This window comes from Pteronotus mesoamericanus, unplaced genomic scaffold (genome assembly GCF_021234165.1).
Source record: "Pteronotus mesoamericanus isolate MK-2021 breed Mesoamerican mustached bat unplaced genomic scaffold, CSHL_Meso_final scaffold_99, whole genome shotgun sequence".
NCBI lineage: Eukaryota > Metazoa > Chordata > Mammalia > Chiroptera > Mormoopidae > Pteronotus > Pteronotus mesoamericanus.
Genome location: NW_026555330.1, coordinates 3,546,406 through 3,558,620, shown reverse-complemented (window position 1 = coordinate 3,558,620; position 12,215 = coordinate 3,546,406). Strand labels below are relative to the sequence as shown.

The window sequence follows — 12,215 nt, the reverse complement described above, 5'->3', positions numbered from 1 at the left end:
ACATCAGCACGTGACAGAACTAGGGCTTGAAAAGGTCTCATCCTGTGGACGCTCTCCTTTGGCCTGCGTTGTTGTCCGCACATGCTGAGTGCTCGGATGTATTCTGAGCAATGACAAAAGGCCCCATTTGTGGAAACCAGGTGCTGTTTCCTGCTGTAATGTAATGAACCTGTAATAGCTATTGATTATCCCAAATTTCCAGGGAAATCACACTTGTCTCCTTATCGGGCCACATGCTCTGATTTGGGGCTCTGAACACTCGGAAAATGATGTCACATCAGCTGTCCCTTTGGTCCTCCCTTTGTCTCACTATGGCACAGCATATACATGCCATTATTTTTAGTTTTAGCTGGACAACCTAAGAACAAGAATAAAAACAAACATTTGTTTTGCAGGATTTTTGTAGGACATTTGTGTAACAGAATCAACAAAGTCTGTTGTTAAGGGGTGCCCACAGAAGCCCACCTTTCCCTGGAAGGGCAGTATGAGAGAGGAATGTACAGAATGCAGTCCCTCCTGTCAGACTGACCAGGGTTCGAGTCCCGGCCCTGCCGCAAGCAGCTCCACGGCAGCGGCACCTAGCCTCTCTGAGCTATGTTCTTGCTCTGTAGCTGGTCGATAACAGTCCCTGCATTCTAGGATAATATATGTAGAAGGCTTAATGCTCGGTAAACAGTAGCTATTATATAAATAGTAGCTATTTCTGGTACTATTAACAATAGTAGCAGATATGGAAAGTGTGACAGAGGTACAGAATTTGCAAGTATATAGGGCAAGCCAGTGGATTCAATACCCATCTCAGCATTTATTTTTAAAAATATAGGCTTCTCTCTTAACAATCCCATGATTGATTTTTTTCCTATCAGTGTGCTGACAAAAATTCATGCTTCATAGAGCTTATTATATTCTACCTGGGAGAGTCAGACAAGGAAAACATAAATATAAAGTGTCATATCTGATGGTGATAAATTAAGTGGGGAAGGGCAATAGGGAGAATTGAGAGGTAGATTGTGATTTAGAATAAGGATTCCAGGGACAACCTCCGTGACAAAATGAAGTCCCACTATTGCAATAATCTCATGACCTGAGACCCTTATTGTCATATAGCAAAAAATATTTCCAGGCCTCAGCCCCGGGATCAGGCAGTTGTCAATACAACATGCAGCACAGAGTGTTTCGGCACAGCCTTCAAATTGACCTTGACCACATGTGATTCATCTGACCTTCCCCTTTCCTGCTCATTTGCTGTCCTTTCTTCTAGTTTATCATCTGACGCTCTGTTTGGGCAGGTTTCTCTTTCCCACTGACATCTGAAAGGAAGGAATTGGCTCTGTGACTTGGGTTGCGGATGGTCTGCAGACGGTGCCTCTCCAGTAACAGGTCTCTTTTCTCCAAATTAGGGTCCATCGGCAGCCTCTTCTTCGCGGTTGGCATCGCCCAGTACGCCCTGTTGGGGTACTTCATCCGCTCCTGGAGGACCCTGGCCGTGCTGGCTAATCTGCAGGGAACGGTGGTCTTCCTCTTATCCTTGTAAGTAGTTCTTTCTCATGGAGTTTAAATTCAATAAGCAGAAGGAATGTCTTAAGAGGGTGCGGGTTGATGAGCGGCATTTTTCCCTTTAAGGAATTTGCCTGAACTGACTTTGGCGAAGAACCAAATCCCACAAGCACTCGAATGCTTGGCAGCTTCTGGGAGGGGAGATACTTAGGTAATTCAGAATGCAGGTATCCTTTGTTCAAAGTAACCTCTGAATAAACTGCATTTTATCTTTCCAATTGTGACACTGGGAAACAACTTCTTTTTAACCTGATGTCTCCAACTTAAAGATCTTCAGGCTGGACCGCATCATGGTCTGGGTGTGAGACAGTAATGATTTCGTAGAGCGATCTATTTGTAGTAATATGTAGTGGCAACTGTTCATCCCTGGAGGTGAGTCTCATTTCAGGGCCTTTGAGTGCGGATGCAGAAAGACTCTGAGGTATGGGAGGAATCCTTAGCTAAGGTGTGGGCTCAACACAGTAACAGGGCGGTTTCCTGGTCAGCGTAGGGAGGCTGAACGACTCACCCGAAGGGTTAGCCCATGGCGCTCTAAATGCTCCAAGGCGAGCCACCGACCTTAGGCTGTTTTCACCAGAAGTTTTAATGTGCTTATGAAAGGTTTTCTTCTGAAGTATCAGACCTTAAATTTTAATCATGAAAACCTTTGGGATAAATACAATTTTCGGTCAGTGGTACCAGCTTTCTTCTGTGCCAGGAAGTAAGGGATCCCGGTAGTAGAATTTTCTTTCAAGTAGATCTTTAATTTAATAGCTTTTTAATTCAGGTTCAAAAGCAAGTACAGAAATGAATACAGTAGAAATAGTTAACCTGTATTTAAAATGGCAATTTTTAAAATACATTCAGTTATATGAATTGGAATGAAGTAATTTTATCAGAAAGAGAAACAATATTTTATTAGCTTATGCATTATAAATTTTTGGAATAAAAGGATGCCTAAAACAGACCCTGAATTAATAGGCATTCGTGAAAATACTGGTAGATAAAGGAATTTTCTTTTAAAATATTTAGTAAATCTGTCATTTTTTTATCTAATCTGGCCCCCCTCCCTCCTTCAATAGCCAAGGGACTTTGATGGACGACAGACCATTCTGCCTTTCTTTTTTCTGTGTGTAGTCTGAGTTCGTCGCTGCTTAGTGGGAAATGAATTCCCATCATGAAAAGCGGGAAAGAGAAAGGAGCACATAAAATTGAAATATATGTTCCTTCCATTAGGCCAGGGATGTGAGGCTTCCCACAGCTGGCCTCCAGTTTATCTTTCCTGGTTTTCTCTTGTCCCCTTTCCCACACTCCCTTCCAGGCACACTGAGCTGCCTGTTCTTCCCAGCTGTACCTACGCTTGTCTGCGGCGGCCCCTCCGCCTCGATGTTGCGCCTGCTCAGTCCACGTCCTTCTCGCCATTTCCTCTTCGTCAGTCAGTAGCCTTCCTGGTTTGTTCAAATGCTGCCCCTTCCCCGATCATACATCTGGTGACACTACCTTTGCTTTCTTTTCTGAACCATATTCTTAGCCCACGCCCTTCCAGCGGTCCTCTTATTTCTGCCTCCTGCTGGGACCCCCCTCTTTACGCACCAGGGGCTGACAGCGGCAGGCGCTTCGCTAAGTCACATCCCCAGCACCGGCGCCCAGGGCTGGCCACACCGTGGATCCTTCGTATCCATTGGACGAGTGTGGGCACAAAAACAGTTGGAATTAGCGATGAGCAAGATAAGAAAGAGTCACATTAGTTTACAGTGATACTTTGTTGGTTTTATGGAAACCATTATTACTTAGCTTAAAAATTCCTCATTTTCACAATAGTTGGATTTGAATAATTTTATTTTATAAATTAGTGCCCCCTTAATTTGCAAGGTTTTTCCACTTGTTCAGAAATCTGCAGAAGCCCTGACTGCTGGGGCTCAGTGCGCTGGGTGTGATCCTGCTAGCTGAAAGGCATCAGCTGGATTCCCGGGCAGGGCACACGCCGGGGTTGCGCGCCAGGTCCCCAGTTGTGGGCACGCATATAAGAGGCAACTGATCGATGTGCCTCTCATCAATGTTTTTCTCCCTTTCTTTCTCCCTCCCTTTCCCTCTCTCTAAATATATATGTCTGTGTATATATATATGTGTGTGTATGTTTAGATATGTATGTATGTGTATATATATACACACATAATATAAAATAAAAAGAAATCCACAGAACCTTTTTGAGCAGAGGCAACATTGTTAAATGAGCACCGTAGCTTCTGAGGGTGACCCCACCACTGCAGGGGGCAGGTGTTCTAAACCTGCTCTTTCTTTTGAAAACCTGCATTACTGTTTGGTCTGCTTGGTCTGCTTGGTCGGCATGTGTTGCAACTCCTATTCCCAGATTTGTCCATTGGCAACTCGGCGAGCCTTTGTTATGGAGAAGCTTATTGGCTTCTCAAAATGTGGAATGAGAAAATATGAGAAATATCAGGTCCTAAGTTTTCATAATCAAGATCAACCCTTTCCCACATAAAAATAATCTTATTAATTCAGAGTCAAATTTCCAAAGCCTGAATATCTCTCCACTACTGTCTTTAAAAATGACTGATAAAGTTTTAAAAGTAATTTGTATTGCTTATAAATAATTCTGAAAACACAGAGAAGTTAAAGGGGAGAGAAAAATGACTTAAATCAACCAAAGATAATGACTTTGGTTTTCGGATATTTCCTTACTGGGCCTTTATCACGCCTCCCAGTCCTCCTCAGTTTTAAATGTCATTATCATATATTTTCTAGTATCTTACTTAGTTTTCAATTCTAAGTATGCTCTCTATATTCATCCCAGTAGCTTCTTTTAGTCTTTTCATGTGTAGTTAAACTCACTCAGGTAGGGTACGTAGTGAGTACCCTACTCACCTGTGAACAGGGCCGGCTGATCCAATGGGTGATTGGCAGACCTAACTGCCAACAGAGCAATATTTTACTTGATTATTTACTTGTGTCTAAGTAGTAATAACCAAGTGGTAATGAGAAAGCAAATAAAGGGATGTTGTATGCTAGAAGGCCTTAGTCCCTTTTTTTGTTGACAGTTAGTTAAACATTGTATAGGAATAGTCTCTCCCCAGTAACAGAACTCCTGGGAAAGTTCCTGCCTGTTTTTCTTTTAATCCTCACCCAAGGATGTGTTTGTTGACTTTGGAAAGAGAGAGAGAGAAACATCGATGTGAGAGAGAAACATTGATTGCTTGTCTCCAGTACACGCCCTGGCCAGGGATCGAACCCACAACCTACATATGTACCCTGACCAGGAATGGAACCAACAACCTTTTGGTGTAAGGGACGATGCTCCAACCAATTGAGCCACCTGGCTAGGGATGTTCCCGCTTTTTTGATTCCATAGCCTTTCCTCTCTCCACTATTTCATTGCTGGACCCAAAATGGAAGCGCTCAGTAAATGGTTATTGATGGGCTGGACTGTCCCCAAAGTGCCACATTTTGTGGCATTTGTTGCCAATTCACTATCCTTACTGAAAGGCACCTTAAATAGCCAATGTTATTTCTACAAGTTTTATTTTAGGCCAATAATGTCATATTAGATCAAAAGGTACTTGATGTTGTGTTTAGTAAGTAAGTCCTCCATGTTCCTGCCATAGCTTTATATGTGAAAAGTCGTCTAAAGGTGTGTGCAGAAATGGAAAGAGAAGATATAAGTAATGTCTAAGTCTTTAAACTGTTGGAAAATATCAGTGGCAATGTAAATGTTCAATACTTTGTAGCTATAGTAGAAAGTAATTATTGTTTTGTAACTGGAAGTTAACCAGAAAGTAACTTTTATTTTTTAAGGTCTTGAGGGATTCAGTAAATATCCTCATGACATATTAAAGTCAGTGTGCTGGCTGATTTGAGTATTTTAAAGCAGTAAATACTCAAAACTAATTAATTTGCGATAAACCCTGACTAATTTTTATGTGCGGTCTTAAAATAATCTCCACCTTATCAATCATGTAGCACTATGTTAAAAACACTTTGCACAAATTTATTTTTCTGGTGAAAGAGTAAAGCCTTATATTCCTTGTGAGGCTTTTCCAGACCTTAAATCAGCTACCACCTCCGCAGTAGTATTCTCACAGCACCTGGCTGTGACTTAGAGCCCTAAGTCTGGCCCCTGCTTCAGGAAGCGTTCCTGTTATGTAGTGCTAGAGACTTACCTCGCTGTTCATATATTAGAATCCCCTTAAAAGTAAATGCACGCCGTGTAGCAGTTTCACTGCTATTTTGGAAGCGTGGTCTTGGTTTCCATTGGTAAAGTCGACCCCCGTTCAGTGTTGGCAGGCTCCCTCTCCCCTCTGTCATTGGGGGGAGCTTTAGACCTGCGGTGGAACCCGGTGGGTGAGGGGTTCCGCGCAGAGCGTGGGTGGATTGGCCCCTCCTCTGCGCGTGCACCTGTACGAATATACAGCCTTTTAATGACGTCTCTTTCAGATTCATTCCTGAATCACCTCGTTGGTTATACTCCCAGGGTCGCCTGAGCGAGGCGGAAGCCGCTCTGTACCTCATTGCCAAGAGGAACCGCAAGCTCAAGTGCACGTTCTCCCTGACGCCGCCGGCCAACAGGAGCTGCAAGGACACGGGAAGTTTCCTGGACCTGTTCCGGTACCGGCTGCTCTTGGGGCGCACTCTCACCCTGATGTCTATCTGGTAATTAGATCTACGGGGTGTTTTGTTGATCTCGGCTCCTGTTGCTAAAGCTATTGGTAGTTTGTTCATTCTTCAGGGTGACAGAAAATGTTACCTCTTGTCAGCGTGAAGTTATTCTCACAGAAAGAAGCCTGCACCCCGCATCCCTTCACCCTTCCCCCCCCCCCCCTACCCCGTGCCTGACCTGGCCGACTGTTCCCACACGCTCCCTGTTAAGGAGGAAGTCAAAGCCCCTAAAGGCAGATTTACCGAACTTGACATCAGAAACACACGTTTGCTCCTGAGGTATTTTATGTAAATATTTGTCACCCTGCAAAAAAAAAAAAAAAAAAAAAAGGCAAGCAGAGCAGAAACAGAGGAGTCTCTAAGTTGGCGTTACACATGCCTGCCTTTGAATTTGGCATCAAGCAGTGGGGTAGCACATTGACGCTGGGCTGCATGTTGTGGGGCATCCCCACCACTCCCTGGGGTGGCCTGTCACTGTCCCCTGGAAAAATGGGATCCTGGGAGTGTGAAGGGACCGGACTCAACACCACATACGCCGATCAGCAAATGATTGGATTAGCACTCCCTGAACCTGGTTTTCAAGTTGAGTTTATCCCAACCAGCCTCTCAAAAAGTGCTCTAAGCACTAATGTCTACTGCATTGAATGGTTCTGTTTAGAGAATGAAGTTGTGGAACGGGGAGAAATGGGTGTTCGCTTACAATTTGTGAGGTGCACGTGTGTATTAATATTGTGCATTCTGCCTGGGGGCCATAGGTGTTGTCCAGTCCCGTGTTGGGCGTGAACGTTCGATTTACTGGCCTAAAGCACTGTTGTGCTGTGGTTTGTATGTACTTACTGTGACTGCAGTGGAAACCTACATTTTCACGTGGGGATAAAGGGGGGTGATTTTATATGAAAGTGATCTTATGTCTGAAGCTAAAAAGAATAGTAGATTGAGAATAAGAAGTTGTGGAGATATTTTTCTATATTGTGATTCTCTTTGCTGATTCCACCAAGCACTGGCCGTCATCTGTGTGGTCAGGGGCCAGGTCGCCCGGACGACCACCTGCCCCGCTGTCCCCCTGCCGCCCGGGCCAGCACAGTGCTGGAGCATCACAGACGCACGGTACATACAGAATGAAGGACATGAGTTTGGAGGCATGGAGATTAGCAGAACCTTTAAAAGCAGAACCTGGCCACCCAGCACAGGAGCTACTACTAATCTGAGATCCTACCTATTGTATAGTAAATATTATGAAGTATGAACAGGCACCTTTGGCTTCCTAAAACTATACATTTGTGTGTTCAATAGACAAACCCTCTGTCTTACTTCTTGGGGAATATTTACTCTTTGCTTTTAAGTTTTATATTTTTTTGAGACATATCAATTTTTGGGTTCTGGCCTTTAGGGGATTAAAATAAAACAGGTGAACCAACCAACCAACCAACCAACCAACTCGACTTAGAGCCAGGGAGAACGTCCCTGCTTATTTTATATCCTACACAACTGAAGAACTGTTCTCAAATAAAATCCTTTCCCCCTGGGCTTAGAATTTTAAAATACTCGATAATAGAGACAATGTCATTTTACATACTGCTGTTCCCCATGAAGAGGCTATAACATTCTAAAATCTTTTCTGTGGATCTGCCATCAAAGAAAGTCTTAACTAGAGAGTAAAATTATACCTCTGTGTTCAACATCTGTCCCTGTGCTTATTTCCTACAGGAGTGCCTTTTTAAATTGTTGTTTGGCACCATAAATATTCTGTTAAATATAAGGCAAGCATTTTAAATGTTGTTTGGGGCCTATAGAAAGGATTGAGATGATTTTAATTGCTGTAGTCGCTCATCTCAGCGACGAGTTCTGCCTTCAAGGAAACATGCAAGCCGAGTCCCCGCCTTGGGACCCGAGGCCTCCCTTGCCCATGTCCTCCCTCCTCTCTCGCCACCAGCTGGTGACTCAGCTCCTCTAGCTTCCTGAACTGGCAGGGCTTATACATGCCCTGGTTGCTGCCTTCACAGCTCGGTTTAAACAGGTCTGTGTGCTCCCATGGAACCCCTTCCCTGGGATTTCTATTTCATCTCAGAGCAGACACGCTGAAGCCTGTAAAGCATTAGGAACAGCATCATGTGAGAGCAGGCTCCCTACTGCCGGTAGAAAGGAGTTTTAAAATATTTTAGCAAACTGCCTGAGTCTGAATTTGTTTACAATAGGTAGGATGGCAAATGAGTAGCTCCTATGCTGTGTTGTCAGGTTTAGCTTTTGAAGGTTCCCCTAGTCTCCACACCTCCCTGCTGCGTCCTTTGTTCAGGCAAAGTTCTAGGGGTACGTGGAACACAGGCACTCGGTGGCACCATGTATCCTTATGTGTGATGTCCTGGCTACCACACTGCTCCTTGTCTTTCATATATGAGGGGCCGCTCCCCGCAGTAAGAAGTGAGGGGAAGTAGTTGCGGCCCAGCTCAGAGGCCCGGGAGGTGTGAGCACTAAGCGGTCCAGCTCCAGGGCCCCCTCTCCCCTCCTCCCCGCCCTCTCCGTGGTCGCTGCGTGGTCACTGTGGCCCATTGGTAGCCCCGGCACTCGGACTGCTGTTTTGGCAGAGATGGAAGGGAAGCTTTCCCTTTCCTCTTTGATCTCAGGACAGCCACAGCCCATTAGATGTTTTATAAGGAAAACCAGAAGGAAGCCAGTGAGAACTTCCCCATAAAAAACACTTGTCAGAGTGATTTGCAAAAACATAAAAACTGGTGAACTTCCAAAGCCCAGACGTTTCACCATCTGTGTAGAAATGCATGGTTTACAAAGTGTATTCATATACTAATAAAGCCTAGTTGCAGGTTTATTTGTTTCTGGTTCTGTTCTATTTTGTTTCGCTTTAATAATGCAGTTTCCTAGACCCCTAAGTTGCTATTACTCTCTTCGCTGTGGTTGAGGAAGCCCCAGCTTGCAGCTTCAGGACGGCACTTTGGCTTAGCTCCTGGGCTCCTTAGTGCCCGGGAAGGGCAGGAGGCTCAGTGCCAGGGACGGTGCCTGCCACTAGGAGGCGCTCCTGGAGTGTTCCAGCCAGCCAGGGCGGGCAGGAATGAATGGCTTTTCAAAGGGCTCCTCCTCCGGATATCCTGGAGAATCCTGCCTCCACCCTGACGTGGCTTTTCTTTCCTGCGCTGGGCATCTGCAGTGTGGCCACCTGCTGAGGGCTGCTGGATGGGGCCAAGAGCCGCGTGGGGTTGAGTGCCAGGCATTTCTGGCCTGCAGGTGACCCACCGATGACCCAGTCACTTCTCAGCTCCTGTTCTCAACGCCATCCTCTGTTGGCTTTCTAGAGTCTTTTTGATAATCTCCCAACTGTTGCCTAAGGCAAAGGTTCTATAAATTGTATTAAATAAAGTAAGGATGGAGTTACTGTCTTCTATTAAATGCAGAAATACTTGATGAAATCACAAACAATATTTTTTCCCCCTTCTTTCAGGAGCTGGCTACTTATTTGCTTCATCTAGCATCTAGACAAATGATTTCCAAGTTCCCCTTTATTTATTTATTTATTTATTTATTTATTCTCCTAGTTTAGAAATTCAGATTAGGATAGAAATGTTAGTGGGAGGGTCAAACCTCTTGCTTGAAACAAATCACATCGTATTGAACCAGCATTTGAATTTCCTGTGGCAAATTCTTATGTGCTTTTTCTGTTGTCGTTTTGTCTTTTACCCCTATTGCAGGTTTGTGTGCAGCTTGGTGTATTATGGCCTAACTCTGAGTGCAGGTGACCTAGGTGGAAACATTTATGCCAACCTGGCCCTGTCCGGCCTCGTAGAGATTCCATCTTACCCTCTCTGCATCTACTTGATTAACCAGAAATGGTGAGTGTAGATGGATATTGAAGTGTACCATACACACACACTCTCGTATGTGTAAATACCTAAATATTTGTCCATCTATAGTATCTGCTAATTAATCCACAGTGGTCAGAATTCTTTTCAGACCAAACGCAGTAAGAATTCATGTTTAGTATGGTATTTCTAGAATTTCACATTTACGAGTGTTTATGTAGGTTTGCAACCCAGTATTAAAAGACATTATTACGTGAAGGATTTTGAGTCATCTGTGCACAATTTGTTAGTCTTAGCAAGTGAGATTACTGGCTCTATGTAGATAGAATTATAAAACCCCATCAACCCAATCACTGCTATTTAGAAATTCAGGACAAAGAGCTGGAGGGACTAGAAAGATGTTTCTTACCTCTTGAGACCCACATGACTCTGTTGAGGGGAAGAATATGCCCTGTTTTGCTATTCATTGTTAATGGACACTGCTTTGAAATACTTTTTAAAGGTTCTCTAATAGAACGCCCTTTCCTCTGTTTCCTCACACCCTTTTGTGACTGAGCCCCTCACGGAGGCAAGTACAAATCCCGTGGGTGTGAGCCAGGAGTCAGTTGGACTGTGCCATTTCTTGAGTAAGAAAATATAGAAGTCATCGTTTTAGCCCAAAACAGCATTCCTTCAGCATTGCACTTGAGGCCGTGGTCATGGGTATGAAGCCTAGCACATTCGGAAGGGTCGGTTTGGATTCTGTTCAGCTGAAGGCTTTTCTCCAGGTGGCGGTCCCCTGCTGACCCCCCTGTTAGTGACAAAGCTGATTCTCATCATGGTCAAAGAGCTGGGTTGGGCAGCATATTCAGAAATCTGTCCCTGACATCCCCAGTGTGCCAGACACCCCGCTTTGTGCTGTTACAACTTCCTGTGCACCCCTCTGGCGACCACCAACAGGGTTACACGGATGTGGTCTGTCCTTGAGCGCATCCTACGTGACTTTGCATCCCTAGCGCTTGCCTCGCCTGCGACCTGTCACTTGCAAGGCATTTGGTACTGACTGCTAACCTAGGCAAAATGACGTGGAGACGCAAGTCCTTTGCTGTCGCCCAGCTGCTACCACCAGAGCCAGGATTACAGTCTGAAACAGACGGAAGGAATGCGGCCTTCAGCGTCAGGCAGGCCTGAATTCAAATCCAGCCTCAGCCGCGGGCTTGGCCTTATGACTTTGACAAGCTACCTCCCTAAACCTCCAAGTACTCACCTTAAACTAGGGACTATAAAATGCCCCTGGCAAAGTTGTCATAAAAATTACAAGAAACATTGAAGCTCCTAAGAGAGGGCCTAGCTAGTGGTAGCCCCCTGGAAAAGGGAGGCCTGCGAATGTTAACACCTTCCTCCCAAGTCTAGAGCGCTGATTTGAAAACTGCTTCTTCCAATGAAGTGTGCAATATATTTCACTTAATTCTGCCCTACTAACAAGAAAATGTTTGTATTTTTCAAGAGAGAGAAAGGATGGTGTTTAAAATTTTAACTGCTTAAAATTCAAGTAACCAGAAGTTGAAATGAGCTATAAGACTCCATTTTTCATGTCTTAATTCCATTCTCTGGGAAATGGGGAATATAACAGTACAAGCCTTATGGTGTGGCATTAGGATTGAGTAAGAAAATAGATAGAAAGCATTTAAAACAGTGCCTGGACCGTAGTAAATATAGGAATAAATAGAATGATTTTCTTCCCTGCACACATTATTTACTCCTGTCGCCCAGCAAGTTTTCCTTTGTTTTATGACCGTTATTTATTTTATGTCCTGGGCGGTCACATTTGCTGCCCGCTCCTTAAGAAAAGATGAACGTGTACAATGAAACTGAGGACATTTAAACAGGAAGCCTGGGGGGGAGGAAGCAGACGAATTTGTAAGATTCTCAAGAGAAATGTGTGTCATTTCTTCCTATTGTTTAGGTTTGGTCGGAAGCGAACGTTAGCAGCATTTCTGTGCCTAGGAGGACTGGCTTGTCTTATTGTCATGTTTCTTCCAGAAAAGAAAGGTATGCCTTTCGAATTCCTGCCTACAGTTTTGAACAGCACTTTTATCACAATGAATCTCAATATTGTAGAGAGATTACCATATGCCAGGCTTCACTTCTGTGATTGCATATTATTTAGCAATTGTGTAGGGGTATAATGGGCCAGATTCTCCCCATTGCCTAAAC

At 44.3% G+C, this 12,215-nt stretch overlaps 1 protein-coding gene across 1 annotated transcript in view; it reads left to right on the top strand.

Annotated features, from left to right (window-relative positions):
* The window catches only part of SLC22A15 (solute carrier family 22 member 15), a 69,441-nt gene that overhangs the window by 39,657 nt on the left and 17,569 nt on the right, over positions 1 to 12,215 (top strand). The window contains exons 5-8 of the mRNA XM_054564726.1: positions 1,401 to 1,530; positions 5,989 to 6,204; positions 9,909 to 10,049; positions 11,965 to 12,050. Of these exons, the coding sequence (XP_054420701.1) occupies positions 1,401 to 1,530; positions 5,989 to 6,204; positions 9,909 to 10,049; positions 11,965 to 12,050 (573 nt within the window). The remainder of the gene's footprint in view (positions 1 to 1,400; positions 1,531 to 5,988; positions 6,205 to 9,908; positions 10,050 to 11,964; positions 12,051 to 12,215) is intronic.